The sequence below is a fragment of the Sciurus vulgaris genome (assembly GCF_902686455.1).
Source record: "Sciurus vulgaris genome assembly, chromosome: 2".
NCBI lineage: Eukaryota > Metazoa > Chordata > Mammalia > Rodentia > Sciuridae > Sciurus > Sciurus vulgaris.
Window position 1 is genome coordinate 92,297,849 of NC_136462.1, and position 18,368 is coordinate 92,316,216.

Sequence of the window (18,368 nt, forward strand, 5' to 3'; positions counted from 1 at the left end):
ATTTAAAATCAGCATACTATAGTGGTATGGTCACACCAATGTTCACAGCAGTGCAATTCACAACAGCTAAGCTATGGAACCAACCTAGGTGTCCTTCAACAGATGAATGGATAAAGAAAACATGGTACATACACACAATGAAATATTACTCAGCCATAAAGAAGAATGAAATTATGGCATTTGCCAGTAAATAGATGGAACAGGAGACTATCAAGCTAAGTGAAATAAGCCAATCCCAAAAAACCAAAGGTCAAATGTTCTCTCTGATATGCCGATGCTGACTTACAATAGGCGGGTGTATGTGTGTCTGTGTAGGTTCAACAGACTGGACAGGGGGAATGGGGAGAAGGAAAGGGGGATGGGAATGGGAAAGACAGTAGAATGAATTGGACATACTTTCCTATGTTCATATATGAATACATGACTGGGGTAACTCCATATCATGTACAATAAGAATGGGAAATTATACTTCATATATATATGATATGTCAAAATACATTCTACTGTCATGTGTAACTAAAAAAAAAAAAACAAATTGAAAAAAAAAAAAGAATAAGTCAAAAAAAGAAAAAGTTAGGAGCATGTGTCAGAAATTTTACATAGATTTAGTACATCTTATTATTCAACTTATGTGTGAAAAACAAATAAATATGAGTGGAAGATGAGCTGTCAAGTTAGTCTTTAAGATTCATTAAACAACTCAGACAAAAAGTAGTCCAGGTAAATAATCATCATTTGATAAATACTATGGTAATAGTTCCTTGAAGGACAGTGACAATGAGAGCCCTTAACTGCTTTGTCTAGTCTGAGTATGCCTATATATACTAAATAAAGAAAAAAAAAACCATCAAAACAAATACTCACCAGCAAGAGTCCTAGAGAGTGGCAGATGTATGCTTACAAGATCCTCAGATACCCTGTATGACTTAGTTTCTAAAATATGACCACATAATTGTACTATTGTCTTGCTGCTGGATATAAAACTTGTACTGCACCTCATCACGGCTTTGTGACATTCTTTATAAGCTACTAGTAAAAGTTCTTCCTAAAGAGAAAACAAAAACACAAACATGTTGACAAGTTAGCTATATTACCACACATCATTCAATAAATATTCATTATTTATAAGTCTAAAAGTATTCTAATTATTACTAGGACTACTTCATAAGGATCTGCAAATCAATAGGAAATGTAACATAAGCACTCTTATAATCAAAGTAAAACATGGTATAAATTAATTGCCCTAAGACAGCAAATAAAAGACCACTAACAAGTGGAAAGACATAACTTATTAAAGCACATTTTCTCCCCACATTTTTTACAGATACATTATAGTTGTACATAATGGTGGGACTTGTTATTACTTTTTATACATGCACACAATATAAATCAAAGCAGCTTTTGAATGGGACCTAAAAAAATATGCAGAATTTAGGGTTGGGGATATAACATCCCCAACACTCCTTACCACCAAAATAGACCAAAACACAATATGCCGGATTTAAGTATGGGGAAAGATAAGAAGGTGGCATTCTATGCTGAGACGTAAAAATAAGCAAAACATTAGTGGTATCTGATGGGTAACATTAGTGAACACATTGTTCCAAGAAGAACTGTAGTTATGGAACCAAAGTCCCACTGAGGGTGATGACGATGATGTCCCCCAATAAACACAGACATCGGAGACCAGGCTTGGAAGGCACAGATCTAATTTTACTTAGGATTGTACACGACATATATATGTACATTATCCAATCAGGTTAAGACTCTTGTTAAAACATAACAGAACCAACCTATAGGTAAGCTATACGTCATACTAATGTAAACAAACCAAGTATCCCTAAGTGAGTCTGTCCGGCAACTAGTCTGAGACAAAGGACTAGGAGAAGGGCAAGCTCCAGGACACAGCATGAAGCAAGGCAGCACTGGTGAACTCACAACAAGCTTGCTGTGATGCCTGTTGAGCAAGGCTTTCCCTTAACTCATAGCTCAACCTCAGTAACTGCAAAAGCCTACAATCCATGGCGAGTCTTTACCATTTCCTCAGTTTCTCCTTCCAGACTATTTGGTTTATTTAAACCATGGTTTTAGCAACTGCTGTCAAATAAGCTTGAGGAATGTTCCCCACAAAGAATTAATGTGTGCGTTGAAGGTAACAAAGTGGAGAGGGTAAGGAAAACAAGAAAAATAGTATTAACATTTAGGTGTAAGTGATAAGGATCTGGACTAGGATGGGGCAGTGAAGAAGGAAAAGAATGAACTCACAGAAAACGATAGGATTTTAAAATAAATTTGGGATAAGGAAGAACCAAATCTAGGTGATTATGGTAGGAAAAGAGAAAAGTCAAAGGTCTTTCTCTATATATTTTGCATAAGGGATTCAACCCAGGAGTGCTTAACCACCTACACCCCTAGTTCTTTTTTTCATTTTGAGATGGAATCTCACTAAATTGTTGAGGGTCTCACTACATTGCTGAGCCTGGCCTTGAACTTGTGATTTTCCTGCCTCAGCCTCCTGAGTTGTTGGGATTCTAGATGTGCCTTACTTAAAAATTTTTTAAATTTATTTTTGTGGTACTGGTGATTGAACCCAGGGGCGATCTACTTTTATTTTTTATTTCGAGATACGGTCTTGCTAAATTGCCCAGCAAGTCCTGGATTTCAATCTTCCTGCCTCAGTTTCCCCAGTAGCTGGGATTACATGTTTAGGCCACCATGCCCTATTAGACCCTCAATTTTGTTTTGGTGATCTATATGTTTATCTTTATAACAATACCATACTATTTTGACTAATGTCACTTTGTAGTAACTTGTGAGACTGACCTCAAACTTGTGATTCTCCTGTCTTAGCCTTCCAAGTGGTCAGGTCACTTTCTTAATGCAGTGTTTTTTTACTACTGATTTTACTTGGAGAAAGAAACTCCATGGCCAAATGAATTTTGGGACAGACATTAGTAGAGTGTCTAATTTTAAAGGTTCTGAAAAGTTCAGTAGCTTTAAAAGTTTCTCTCTGTTCAACTCCAAATTTCCCAATCTTATGTGAGGCCAGAACATTTTTCTTGTCAAACCATCTGATAACATCAAACGCACAGAATACAGTGACTCTGAAATTTCCTGTATGGATGACTATATTAAGAGTAACATATTATTAATAAAACAAGGGAAGTCAAAAAAAGAGAATGCAAATTGGAAGTAGAAGAAAATGATGACAAATCAACTTAAGATATCTGGAGTTTGCTCAGGTCAAGGGTCGTATGTTTTCTCTCATATTGGAAACAAGAGAGGAGAAAAGAAAAGAAAAGGCGGCAACAGGGATCTCATGAAAATCAAGGGGAGATCAGCAGAGGAAATGGACCAGGAGGTGGGAGGTAGAGGTGGGGAGGAGGCAAGGAAGTAATGAGGAGTAATAGTGGACAAATTATATTGTCATATTGTGTGCATGTACGAAATATAGTAACAAATCCCATCATTAAATACAACTATAATGCATTAATAAAATGTGAAAGAAAAGATATTCTGAGATTAAAATATAAGAAATACAAATGTAATATCTAAGGAATATATGGCAAACAAAAGTGATAGTAGAGTTCGGGAAAAATCATCCCTATGAGGATTTAATTAAATGATAGAAATAAAGATCTATAAAAGAATACTGGGGAATGCCTCAGTGTTCTTAGCAAGCAGGGAGAAGGAATTGGAGAAAAGCAATAATGGATTAAAATTGGCAAATGATAATGAAATATTAGGATAGTACAGTCTTGTGAAAATCAGAGGCAAAGAAAGGTTTAAAAAGACTAAGGGGGGGGTTTCAAGATGGTGGACTAGAGGGTGGCTGCATTTCATGTTGCTCCAGGACTCAGGATTCAAAAGAGGAGATATTGAGAGACTTGGGACCAACTCAAAGCAGCCAGGTGAGTCTCTCCCGTTGAGGAGGCGTCCCGGATGGGGCAGTAGTCCCGCAACGCAGGGAACTTTGTGAAGTAGAGCTGCCCGGCAAGACACCCCTCCCCATGCTGGAGCAGTGAACTCAGACAACTGGGAGCATTGTAGAGGAGGCCGCTCAGCACAGCGCTTGGACATGGAGCAACCACTGGGGCTCCGGGTGGGTGCTCAGAAGAGGAGCGGCGAGAAGAGCTGTTTGGACTCAGAGTGACCACTCCTGAACACCGGGGACTGCCCGGAGGAGGAGGAGGAGCACGGCCGCTTGGACTCGGAGCAACTGCACAAGAGCTACAGGCATTTGCCAGAGGAGGAGCTGCGCGGTGAGCTGCTTGGACTCAAAGCCACCGCTCCTGAACGCCAGGGCCTGCCCTGAGGAGGATGAGGAGGAGGAGCGTGGCAGGTCACTTGGACTTGGAGTGAGTGCACCAGAGCTACAGGCAGTTGCCAGAGGAGGAGCTGCGCCCTGAGGTTTGGACTCAGAGCAACCACTCCTGAACACCGGGGCCTGCCCGGAGGAGGAGGAGGAAGAGTGCAGCCGCTTGGGCTCAGAGTGACTGTACTGGAGCTACAGGTGGTTGCTAGAGGAGGAGCTGTGTAGTGAGCTGTTTGGACTTGGAGTGACTGCTTCTGAACTCCAGGAACCGGCCCGGAGGAGGAAGAGGAGCGTAGTGGGTCGCTTGGACTCGGAGTGACTGCATCAGAGCTCCAGGCGGCTGCTCAGAGGAGGAGGCAAGTGGTGAGTTGTTTGGACTCAAAGTGACTGCTCCTGAACACCGGGGGGCTGCCTGGAGGAGGAGCGCGGCAAGTTGCTTGGTCTCGAGTGGCCGCACCAGAGCTCCGGGAAGCTGCCCGGAGGAGGCGTGCAGCGGGTCGCATGGACTCACAGCGACGTAGAGCGACCACTCCTGAATACCCGGGGGGCTGCCCAGAGGACAAGGAGGAATGGGGCCGGTCTCTTCGACTCGGAATGATTGCCCAGGGCTACGGCGGTTGGCGGGAGGAGGAGGCGCGCAGCAAGTTGCTTGGACTCCTAGTGACAGCACCAGAACACTGGGCGGCTAACCGGAGGAAGAGGTGTGCGGCGGGTCGCTGGGTCTCGGAGGGACGGTACAGGGCTCCAGGTGACTGCTCAGAGGAGGGGACACATAGCCAGGCGATTAGGTGCAGAGCAGGGTCCCAGGACCTAGGAGGCTTCTTGGTGGAAGAGTCGCACAGAGACAAGCTGAGTGGCAGAGCAAAGGTTCCAGATTCTGTGAGGAGAGGCAGCCTAAGGAGACTTGACTGGGAAGAGTGAGGCTCCCAGGCCCAGGAGGTAGGTACGGGCACCTGGGAACATTACAGAGGAAGACAGCCCAGCCCAGGCGGTAGTTTTAGATTGAGGGGAACCTCTAGGAGGGGAACTGACCAGTGAGACCTCCCCATCGGGTGAGTCTTCCCTGCCCGGTGAGGTTTTCCCACAAGGACGGAAAAAACAGAAACACAGGCCCAAACAGGCCTTGCCTCAGCCCGCAGCCTAGTTCACCTTTGGATGACCATTGGTCAACAAGTGGAGGCACCTCTGCCCACTAGCAGGGAATATACCCCACCTGAAGGCCACCACCCCTAGAGAGGCAGCTTCCTTGTGCAGCACCGCACTACCAACTTCCTCCAAGACTTCAGCCTACTAAAGGCTAAGAGGGGACATACTAGAAATCTTCAGGGACATTATAAGTCAATAGAGGAAATCTGCAATATCTCAGCGGTCCACTGATACCTGAACAGTATGAGAAAACAAGGAAAGAAAATGCTGCAAACAAATCTAGATGTTACATCAATAAAACCCAATGACAGCATGGCAGAAGAAATGACAGAAAAGGAGTTCGGAAGGTACATAATTAAAATGATCAGGGAAGCAAACGATGAGATGAAAGAGCAAATGCAGGCACTGAATGATGAGATGAAAGAGCAAATGCAGGCATTGAATGATCGCACCAATCGACAGTTAAAAGAGCAAATACAGGAAGCAAAAGATCATTTCAATAAAGAGTTAGAGATATTGAAAAAAAAAAACAAAAACAGATATCCTTGACATGAAGGAAACAATAAACCAAATTAAGAACTCCATAGAAAGCATATTCAGTAGGATAGAACACCTGGAAGACAGAACCTCAGATATTGAAGACAAAATATTTAACCTTGAAAACAAAGTTGAACAAACAGAGATGGTAAGAAATCATGAGCAGAATCTCCAAGAACTATGGGATATCATGAAAAGGCCAAATTTAAGAATTATGGGGATTGAGGATGGCTTAGAGAAACAAACCAAAGAAATGAACAATCTATTCAATGAAATAATATCAGAAAATTTCCCAAATCTGAAGAATGAAATGGAAAATCAAGTTCAAGAGGCTTATAGGACTACAAATACACAAAATTACAACAGACCGACACCAAGGCACATTATTATGAAAATGCCTAACATACAAAATAAAGACAGAATTTGGAAGGCTGTGAGAGAAAAGAACCAAATTACATTCAGGGGGAAACCAATATGGATATCAGCAGATTTTTCAATCCAGACCCTAAAAGCTAGAAGGGCCTGGAACAACATTTTTCAAGCCCTGAAAGAAAATGGATGCCAAGCAAGAATCTTATACCCAGCAAAATTTACCTTCAAATTTGACGATAAAATAAAATCCTTCCATGATAAACAAAAGCTAAAAGAATTTACAAAAAGAAAGCCAGCATTACAGAACATTCTCAGCAATATATTCCATGAGGAAGAGATGAAAAGCAAAGAAGCAAATCAGCAAAGGGAGGAATTATCCTAAAGGAATTGTCAAATAAAGGAGGAACCCAGTCATGTCAAATAAATAAATAAATAAACAAATAAAAGAAAATAAATGAACCAAATGACCGGGAATACAAATCATATCTCAATAATAACCCTGAATGTTAATGGCCTGAATTCATCAATCAAAAGACATAGACTCGCAGATTGGATTAAAAAAAAAGATCCAATAATATGTTGCCTGCAAGAGACTCACCTCATAGAAAAAGATACCCATAGACTAAAGGTGAAAGGATGGGGAAAAACATACCATGTACATGGACTCAGCAAAAAAGCTGGAGTATCCATCCTCATTTCAGATAATGTGGACGTCAAGCCAAAGTTAGTCAGAAGGGATAAAGAAGGACATTTCATACTGCTTAAGGGAAGCATAAATCAGCAAGATATAACAATCATAAACATCTATGCCCCAACAGTGGCTCATCCATGTATGTCAAACAAATCCTTCTCAATTTCAGAAACCAAATAGACCATAACACAATAATACTAGGTGATTTTAACACGCCTCTCTCAACACTGAACAGATCTTCCAAACAAAAACTGAACAAAGAAACCATAGATCTCAATAACACAATCAATAATTTAGACTTAATAGGCATTTATAGAGTACACCATCCAACCAAGAGCGAATACACTTTATTCTCAGCAGCACATGGATCCTTCTCTAAAATAGACCATATATTATGCCACAAAGGTAATGTTAGCAAATACAAGAAGATAGACACACTACCTTGTATTCTATCAGATCATAATGGATTGAAGTTAGAAATAAATGAAAGAGCAAAAAACAGAAACTTCTCCAACACCTGGAGATTAAACAATATGCTCTTATATGATGAATGGATAACAGAAGATATTAGGAAGGAAATTAAAAAATTCTTAGAGGTAAATGAGAACAAAGAAACATCATATCAAAATCTCTGGGACACTATGAAAGCAGTACTTACAGGAAAATTTATTTCATGGAGCGCATTTAATAAAGAAGTAAAACTCAACAAATAAACGACCTAACACTACGGCTCAAAGCCCTAGAAAAAGAACAGACCAGCACCAAAAGTAGTAGAAGACAGGAAATAGTTAAAATCAGAGCTGAATTCAATGAAATTGAAACAAAACAAACAATACAAAAAATTGACAAAATAAATAGTTGGTTCTTCGAAAAAATAAACAAAATTGATAAACCTTTAGCCACACTAACAAAGACCAGAGAAAACCCAAATCACTAAAATTCGGAATGAACAAGGAAATATCACAACGGACACGATTGAAATACAAAACATAATTAGAAGCTATTTTGAAAATCTATACTCCAACAAAATAGAAAATTTCGAAGACATCAACAGGTTTCTACAGACGTATGATTTGCCTAAACTGAATGAGGAGGACATACACAATTTAAATAGACCAATTTCAAGTAATGAAATAGAAGTCATCAAAAGCCTACCAACAAAGAAAAGTCCGGGACCAGATGGGTTCTCAGCCGAGTTCTACAAAACCTTTAAAGAAGAGCTCATTCCAATACTTCTCAAAGTATTCCATGAAATAGAAGAGGAGGGAACCCTCCCAAACTCATTGTGTGAAGCCAATATTACCCTGATACCTAAACCAGACAGAGACACATCAAGGAAAGAAAATTTCAGACCAATATCCTTAATGAACATCGATGCAAAAATTCTCAACAAAATTTTAGCAAATCGCATCCAAAAATATATTAAAAAGATAGTGCACCATGATCAAGTGGGTTTCATCCCAGGGATGCAAGGTTGGTTCAACATCCGGAAATCAATAAATGTAATTCACCATATCAATAGACTTAAAGTCAAGAATCACATGATTATTCCAAGAGATGCAGAAAAAGCATTTGATAAAATACAGCACCCCTTCATGCTCAAAACACTGGAAAAAATAGGGATAGTGGGAACATTCCTTAACATTGTAAAGGCCATCTATGCTAAGCCCATGGCTAATATCATTCTAAATGGTGAAAAACTGAAAGCATTCCCCCTAAAAACTGGAACAAGGCAGGGATGCCCTCTTTCACCACTTCTATTCAATATCGTCCTTGAGACTCTAGCCAGAGCAATTAGACAGACCAAAGACATTAAAGGGATACAAATAGGAAAAGAACAACTCAAACTATCCCTATTTGCTGATGATATGATTATATACTTAGAGGAACCAGGAAATTCCACCAGAAAACTTTTAGAACTCATAAGTGAATTTAGTAAAGTAGCAGGATATAAGATCAATGCACATAAATCTAATGCATTTTTATACATAAGTGATGAATCTTTGGAAAGAATAATTAGGAAAACTACCACATTCACAATAGCCTCGAAAAAAATAAAATTCTGGGGAATCAATCTCACAAAAGAGGTGAAAGACCTCTATAATGAGAACTACAGAACACTAAAGAAAGAAATTAAAGAAAATCTTAGAAGATGGAAAGATCTCCCATGTTCTTGGATAGGAAGAATTAATATTGTCAAAATGGCCATACTACCAAAAGTGCTATACAGATTCAATGCAATTCCAATTAAAATCCCAATGACGTACCTTACAGAAATAGAGCAAGCAATTATGAAATTCATCTGGAAGAATAAGAAACCCAGAATAGCTAAAGCAATCCTTAGCAGGAAGAGTGAAGCAGGGGATATCGCAATACCAGATCTTCAACTCTACTACAAAGCAATAATAACAAAAACGGCATGGTATTGGTACCAAAATAGACAGGTAGATCAATGGTACAGAATAGAGGACACGGACACAAACCCAAATAAATACAATTTTCTAATACTAGACAAAGGGGCCAAAAATATGCAATGGAGAAAAGATAGCCTCTTCAACAAATGGTGCTGGGAGAATTGGAAATCTATATGCAACAGAATGAAACTAAACCCCTATCTCTCACCATGCACGAAACTAAACTCAAAATGGATTAAGGACCTCGGAATCAGACCAGAGACCCTGCAGATTATAGAAGAAAAAGTAGGTCCAGATGTTCAACATGTCAGCTTAGGACCAGACTTCCTCAACAGGACTCCCATAGCACAAGAAATAAAAGCAAGAATCAATAACTGGGATAGATTCAAACTAAAAAGCTTTCTCTCAGCAAAGGAAACTATCAGCAATGTGAAGAAAGAGCCTACAGAGTAGGAGAAAATCTTTGCCAATCATACTTCAGATAGCGCACTAATCTCCAGAATCTATAAAGAACTCAAAAAACTTTACACCAAGAATACAAAAAATCCAATCGACAAATGGGCTAAGGAAATGAATAGACACTTCACAGAAGAAGATCTACAAGCAATCAACAAACATATGGAAAAATGTTCAACAGCTCTAGTAATAAGAGAAATGCAAATCAAAACCACTCTAAGATTCCATCTCACCCCAATTAGAACGGTGATTATTAGGAATACTAGCAACAACAGGTGTTGGCGAGGATGTGGGGAGAAAGGTACACTCATACATTGCTGGTGGGTTACAAATTAGTGCAGCCACTCTGGAAAGCAGTATGGAGATTCCTTAGAAAACTTGGAATGGAACCACCATTTGACCCAGCTATCCCACTCCTTGGCCTAAACCCAAAGGACTTAAAATCAGCATACTACAGAGATACAGCCACATCAATGTTCATAGCTGCTCAATTCATAATAGCCAGATTGTGGAACCAACCTAGATATCCTTCAACTGATGAATGGATAAAGAAACTGTGGTATATATATATACAATGGAATATTACTCAGCCATAAGGAATGATAAAATTATGGCATTTGCAGGCAAATGGATGAAACTGGAGAATATCAAGCTAAGTGAGATAAGCCAATCTCAAAAAACCAAAGGATAAATGATATTGCTAATAAGTGGATAATGATGACACATAATGGGGGGAGGGAGGGGTTAGTGTTAGGGTTAGAGTTAGGGTTAGGGAGGGCGGCAAGAATGAAGGAAGGAAGGACTGTATAAAGGGAAAAGAGTGGTGGGAGGAGTGGGGGGAAGGGGAAAAAAAACAGAATGAATCAAACAACATTACCCTATGTAAATTTATGATTACACAAATGGTATGCCTTTACGCCATGTACAAACAGAGAAACAACATGTATCCCATTTGTTTACAAGAAAAGATCTCTAAATTTGGTTTACTAACTGGATCCTTTGGGAGTTTTCTCTGAACTAAGTCTAGCCAATTTTTGAAGCCAGAGTCAGTTTCTAAGGAATACTAGGATATAATGAATGAAGAATGGTAAATGTAGACAACTTCAGAAGGTTTGGGAGATCTGAAGATGAACAACATACACCTTGACCCAATTTCCTAATAACTGTACAGCTATTTCATAATAGTGAGAGAATTAAAATACATGTGCTGCAGTTGCTAGACAATAAGCAGAAAATGTAGAATGTAAGTGGAGATAAATAAGGAGGCACACACCAGGAAAAAATAATATAAACTATAACCAAGAGGCTAGGTAGAGGCATTGCTTTTAGAAAAGAAATAAAACAAGACTCAGAGACCAATAGTGAAGACACAGATAAATTTAGTCAACAAACACATGATGATGACAATACAGAGAAAACGGAGACAATAGAATTTGACTGAGATAATGTTAATTTTCCCAGAAAAGAAATAAGTCATATTCCTCAAAGGGAATCTGAAGTAGTATTGTGTTTAAAGAAAATTATGGGGCTGGGGACGTAGCTCCGTGAGACAGTACTTGCCTAGTACTCGTGAGGGCCTGGGTTCAATCCCCAGTACCACAAAAAATCAATCAATCAATCAATAGAGGGTTATAGCCTAAAATTATTGCTTAAGAAGCTACCTTAGTTCTGTATTTTGAAATTAATTTTATGAATAGTTTAACATGTGTAACAAACCTCTTGACAGAATAAAATATTCACCTCTCCATTCTTGAAATAGTTAAAAGTCTATGTGGTTCTAATTATCATTATTACTATTAATAAATAAATAAATGTTTCAAATAAATAAGTACATTTGAAATAGGCAAGACGTATATTGTTAAACCCTGCAATTCCCCAAAATGAGCAAAACCACCCCAGGATACATTTTCTAATTAAGTGTAAAAAACTGCATTTTCCTCCTAAATTTAATAAAATAAATTTAAATAATTAAGAAATTTATGATTTATTAAATAACAAAAACTTACATAAACCTATACTATTAATAACTATTAGAGTATTTTAAAAGTACTTACTAACAAATCTTACTTACATCACAAGCACACCACTCTTGGAACATGAGTAAAATATTCTTCAATTGCATCTGTATAGCAATGGCAGCCTCCCAATCAGGATCTACTTCAATATGTTGCCCAACCTGTCTTCTGATTTCTTCCATTCCCTGCAAGAAAAGATTTGTCAACATATAACCCTCTTTCTTTGCTCCTCCACTGGCAAAATATAAAAACATTGGGATTCATATAATACATGCTGAAGTATTTTAACATGGTTGTTGTACTAGGTCAGAATACATCAGTTCAAATCCCAGCTCTCAGGGGTACAACTCAGAAGTAGAACATTTGAGTGCAAATACCAGCTCTGTCTGGGATTTCTAGCTTTGGGAACGTAGGCAAATTATTACTAAACCCCTATTTCCTTAAATAAAATTGCTATAAGGCTCATAAGATTGTTATAAGGCTCAAAAGAGATAATGCTTGTAAAGTGCTTATTATATATTTATCACATGGTAAACATTCAATAAACATTAATAATAGTAGCAGTAGGAAATGAAGTTTATTATTAAGGTATTAATAACTAACTTTACTACTAAGGTACATAGATCTGTTAAAGTGAATCAGTGTTTAAATTTTATATCTAGTTTGCTAGAAAAAATTTCTCTCATAAAAAAAGTTTGCTAAAGGAGAAGGAGAAGATGAAAAAGAAGAAAAAGACTGAGATTATATTTTTTTAAATAAATTTCTCTTATGGTATACAGAAGAATTATCATACCTGCATACAGGTAAGAATCTTCAAAAAAGATCGAAAACCTTCAAGGAACTGCATCCTTAATCTTTCTGTCCATATTGTAGGCTTGCTGATCAGGATATATCTATATCATTTCAAAAGAGAAAGGAATATTTCACTTCTCTATTTTGGGCTAATTTTAAGGTTCTTAGGATTATAGACAATATTAACTTATCAAAATTATGCATTCTAATTTCTTATAATAATTAGAAGCTCTAGGCAGAGCTAGAATTATTTGTTTTGTTTTATATATAGTCAGCAAAATGTGGGAATGCCCTATAAGAGGCAGATATCAAAGCTAAGCCTGACTTCTCTATATATTATGACCTCAGAGGTTAGTCAGATTAAGTGGGCCTCAGATCAACCTAGCTTATCACAGTCAACTCTGGACAAATGACAAACAGTATAAATTTCCCAGGATTCTTCATACTCATCATCCAAAGCAGAAAATCTTTTCAGGCTTAGGAAAATTGGAACAGATTTAATACCTAGAAGTTTTGAGAACTCAGAACCTAGAAGAAGAATCTAAACACCTATGTCATTATGGTTTGCACATCAGAATATATTAGTTTCAACAAAAAAAAAAAAAAAAAACAAAGCTGAGTGTAGTGATGCACGCCTATAATCCCAGCAGCTGCAGAGCCTGAGACAGGAGGAGTCCAAGTTTAAGGTCAGCCTCAGCAAATAAGCACAGCCCCTAGCAACTTAGTGAGACCCTGTCTCAAAATGGAAAAAATAAAAAAAGAGCTGGGGATGTGGCTCAGGGGTTAATCATCCCTGGGTTCAATCTCCAATACCAAAACAAACAAACAGACAGACATATTTCAGCCTACAGTTTACAAGATCACTATTTATTTAGGATAAAAAGACAATGACTGGTTTCATATCAAGTGAGAACAATGTTTATCACCAAATGACTTCTCAGGAAGCAAACATTAACAATTATTAAAAATTATTTTGAGGGCTGGGGAATAGCTCAGTTGGTAGAGTGCTTTCCTCAATCCCCAGCACCGAAAAAAAAAAAAAAAAAAAAAAAAATCATTATTTTGTACTCAATCTATCAAAATATACTTCTATTATATTTACCAAGTATTGTAAATATAAACATGAACAAGACATATCCTGCCCTTAAGTTCAGAACAGTGAGGAAAACAGACACATACAGTGGACATGGCAATCTAAAGGTAAGCACTAAAAATATGTACAAAGGAAGTAATATAAGAACATAAAAGACAAGGCAACAGATGTAGGAAATGTAAAGACAGGACTGTGGTTTAATTATTCCCATTCTTTAGATATTATAATGGTGACTATGCATTAAAAATACAATCATCAGAGACCTTAGAGGAGATCCAAGATGGCGGAGTAGAGGGTGACTGCATCTCCTGTCGCTCCAGAACCCAGGATTCAAGAAGGGGAGGTACTGAGACACGGACCAACATAGAGCCACGGGGTGAGTGTCTCCCACTGGGTGAAGCTCAGCCTGGGCGGCAGGCCCAGACAGGGACAGCTTCTTGGAGCAGGGCAGGGCAGCCAGAGACTTCCCCAAGCAGCCCTGCTACCTCCAGCGGCAGGCTCGACCCACAGCCAGCTTTTTGGAGCAGGCCGCCCAGTGAGAGCTTTTCCGCACAGAGCCAACCCCAAGCCCTGAACCCAGCGGCAGGCCCTGGCCCGAGGCGACTTCTGGGACCAAGGCAGGACAGGGAGAGGCTTTCCCCTAGCAGCCTGGCTCCCCCAGGCAGGGGCAGGCCCTATCTATAGCCAGCTTCTAGGAGTAGGACTGCCCAGTGAGAGGATTTCCACGCAGAACCAGCCCCCAGCCCTGGACCCAGTAGGGCTAGGGGCAGCTTTCTTCGGGAACACTGCATTATCAAGTTCCTCCAAGACTTCAGGCTACTGAAGGCCGGGAGGTGATATACTGGAAATCTACAGGGACACTATAAGCCAATAGAGGAAATCTGCAATATCTCAGAGTCCCACTGATATCTGACCAATATGAGAAAACAAGGGAAGAAAATGTCCCTAACAAAACTAGATACTATATCAATAAAACCCAATGACAGCACAGCAGAAGAAATGTCAGAAAGGGAATTCAGAATGTACATAATTAAAACAATCAGGGAAGCAAACAAGGAGATAAAAGAGCAAATGCAGGCATTGAAGGAAGAGATGACAGAGCAAATGCAGAAGAAAAAGTAGGTCCAAACCTTCAACATGTCGGCTTAGGATCAGACTTCCTTAACAGGACTCCCATAGCACAAGAAATCAAGAATCAACAACTGGGATAGATTGCAACTAAAAAGCTTTCTCTCAGCAAAGGAAACTATCAATAATGTGAAGAGAGAGCCTACAGAGTGGGAGAAAATCTTCGCCACTCATACTTCAGATAGAGCGCTAATTTCCAGAATCTATAAAGAACTTATCAAAGCAATAACTGAAATTTGCTAATTATCATTTAAATTTTTCTTTTAAAGGTTTAAAAAAACTAAAGCTTAAAATCTGTCACAATAAACAAATGCCATCAAGGTCTTCTTGTTTTTTATATTACTGTTACTCAATATGTAGTCCATAAAACAGCAGTAACATCATTACCTGGGTACTTTTTAGAAATGCAAGCTCTTGGGCTCTAATCAGACCTACTAAAGAGTCTGCATTTTAACAAGATCCTTATACAATCAGTACTCATATTAAAATTTAAGAAGCACTGATCCAGAGTAGAAGAGAATTTACATTTTTAGTTTCTCACATAATTCATACCTGACCTTTATAGTTGCCCTAGCAAGTAAAGAAGATGCCAATGGCAGGAAGAAAGGAAAGGAAAGGGGAAGGGGAAGAAGAAAGGGAAGAGAAGAGAAGAGAAGCCAAGCCAAGCCAAGCCAAGCCAAACAAAACCAAGCCAAGCCAAGCCAAGCCAAGTCACGCCAAGTTAAGTCAAGCCAAGCCTGTATACCAAAGTAGGTGGCAATGGGAGAGTAATGGAGTGATCTGGTTTGAGGGCCTATTACACTTTTCAGAAATGGGACATAGGAACAGGTTGGAGTAATAGAAGGATAACGATTCCTTAATTGAACCAAGGTTCAACCACATCTCTAAGTTTCATTTCCATACTGCATTAGCAACTGAGAAACAAAATAACCCATTCGATTCTGTCCATAAAGCAAGTGACTAAATTAATAGAGGTATATTAACTAAAATGAGAGTAACCCTTGCCTTCTATGCTTTTTCTAGGCAGACCTCAATTGGAGCACTATATTCCTTTTTTGGCATATAAGTGGTATATATATTCAACTGGAACAGGTTCAGAAGAGGAGGACAAATGATTTAGAAGTTAAACAACATGAAATAGGAAAAAAATTTTAAATGTTTACAACTTAACCTAGAAAAAACTAAAAACTGCTGTCTTTAAATACTTAAGTTAAATGAGAATTGATTTTGTCCTAAGTGAATAAAGGATCAAAGTAATGCTATGTGCATGTATGAATGTGACAAACCCACTATTTTGTATAATTAACATGCACTATTATAATAAAAAAGAAATTCTCTAAAAATAAATAAATGGACTAAGGAAAAGCTAGAATCAGACTATGAAAGATACAAAAAGACAGAATTCAATGTACAATAAACTGTCTAAAAGTCTGAAGGGGCTTTCCAAAGTTGAAATGCAATATTTTGAGAGAATGAAAATTTCCTGAGAGAGGATAAACAGTATCTACTAGTACCAACAAATTTATTTCACAGTAAGGCACCATCAGATAAGTAGAGTATATGGCTAGACCATGGAAAACTATAAATTTCAGAAAAATTTACACTTCATTCTGGAAACAAATTAAGTGTTTGTGGTTTAAACTGGTTTAAAAGCAGATTTCAGAAAGAAGTAGAAAATAAAAATGTATATAGAATAAGATATGACTGCAAAATTTCTATAAAAACGGGCAGAAATGGGGTTTGATAATTATTTGCTAAACAAAGGATATTACTGACTAGTTTCAGAATAGGTTTGGTCGGCGGGGGGTTTTATGTATCCTGTTGAGGCTGCATATTATAGTGAAATGAATAGGAGTTTTACAGATAAATAGTGGTTATGCCCAAATTCCAGTTCTGCCACTTACTAGTTTCATGAAAACAAACTTAAGGAAAAAACTTTGATCTACAAATCAAGATTACCTCACCTGCTTTATAAAAATGTTACAACATTAAAATGAGGTAAAATAAGCAAAGCTCTTCAGCACACAGGAGTTTCAAATAAATTACACAAGATCCTTATGAGAGTGAATTACAGTTATCTGTTGATTAAGTGCTCAAAATATGTTAGTTCTCTCTAAACACATTTATGAGACTTCTGCATGGTAATGAGAGTCACAAGACCGAGGGTTTTTTTTTGTTTTTGTTTCTGTTTTCCTGTAAAGCAGACCAAGGTTATTCACTGACTTAACAAGGATGACCTTTAAGTTCAGCCATTAGTTCTAGTTTATATGCTTTGCATAATATATACTTTCACAATTTGGCTTCAGAACAAATTTGAATCACAATGTTTATATGCTGATTCACTACTGAATTCATTTCCATTTTATACTTTATACCAAAGGTGTGAAAACAACAATTTACCAAACTTTAAAGAAAAGTTTATATGCCACAATTGTATTCTGAAATTGAGGGATGTAAAAAGGGCTTGAAAAAGAACCTCCCTCAGTAATACCAAGGATCTACCTCATAGTTCAGATTATCTGTCAAGTTCTTGGTTTTTTATTTTTGTTTTTGTTTTGCAGTGCTGGGACTCGAACCCAGAGCCTTGAGCATGCTAGGCAAGTGCTCTACACAGAGGTAAACCCCCAAGCCCTATTTTTAAAACAGACTAGATTATTTCAAAGTTGAATTAGAAGGTTTTTTGTTCCCACCCGCTCTGTACTCTGCCATGATCACTAGAAGTAGATAAAATTGGAATTCTTCCCCCTTGGGACCAGAAATAAATAATCATATATGCCTTGGAACTTTTTTTTTTTTTTTTCTTCCAATTTTATTTTATTATTATTTTCTGAAGTTTCGGGGATCGAATCCAGGACCTCACACGTGCTAGGCAAGCAGTCTACCACTTAGCTATAACCTACACCTGGAGTTTTCTGTTTGTTTGCTTTTCAATGGCAAACTAAATGAAATATATTTTGTTCTAATATATTCTTTTCTATTTTGCAGTACTGGGGATGGAACCAAGGGAGTTTTACCACAGAGCTACATCCCCTGTCTTTTTATACTGAGAGAGGGTCTCATTAAGTTGCTCAGGCTGGCCTTGAATTTGTGATCCTACTGCTTCGGCCTCCCAAGTCACTGGAATTATAGGTATGTGCCACCATGCCTGGCTTTCTAATATATTTTTTAAAGAATTTTTTGAAGTCTCTGATTTATTGAATAGCTGATCTGTCATAATCCTCATAACATTATCTATTTCAAAAATAAATGGAAATTCATTTTCTTTTAGGTCCAACAATCCCAAATATGACCTATTATGTGATTACAAGTTGAGTTTAAAAAGAAACTTTCAATCCTCTTCAGGGAGAAAAACTATTAAGAAATTCCTGTATATTGATACTTGGTATTTATATGAAAAGGGGAGTTAAAA

At 38.1% G+C, this 18,368-nt stretch overlaps 1 protein-coding gene across 2 annotated transcripts in view; it reads right to left on the reverse strand.

The window, feature by feature from the left end:
- Window positions 1-18,368, reverse strand: part of UBR1 (ubiquitin protein ligase E3 component n-recognin 1) — a 159,800-nt gene that overhangs the window by 82,557 nt on the left and 58,875 nt on the right. For both annotated transcript variants that reach the window (XM_079127740.1, XM_079127741.1), the window contains exons 13-15: window positions 12,740-12,839; window positions 12,003-12,131; window positions 865-1,045 (exon numbers count right to left, since the gene is read on the reverse strand). In XM_079127740.1, coding sequence (XP_078983866.1) covers window positions 865-1,045; window positions 12,003-12,131; window positions 12,740-12,839 — 410 coding nt within the window. The remainder of the gene's footprint in view (window positions 1-864; window positions 1,046-12,002; window positions 12,132-12,739; window positions 12,840-18,368) is intronic.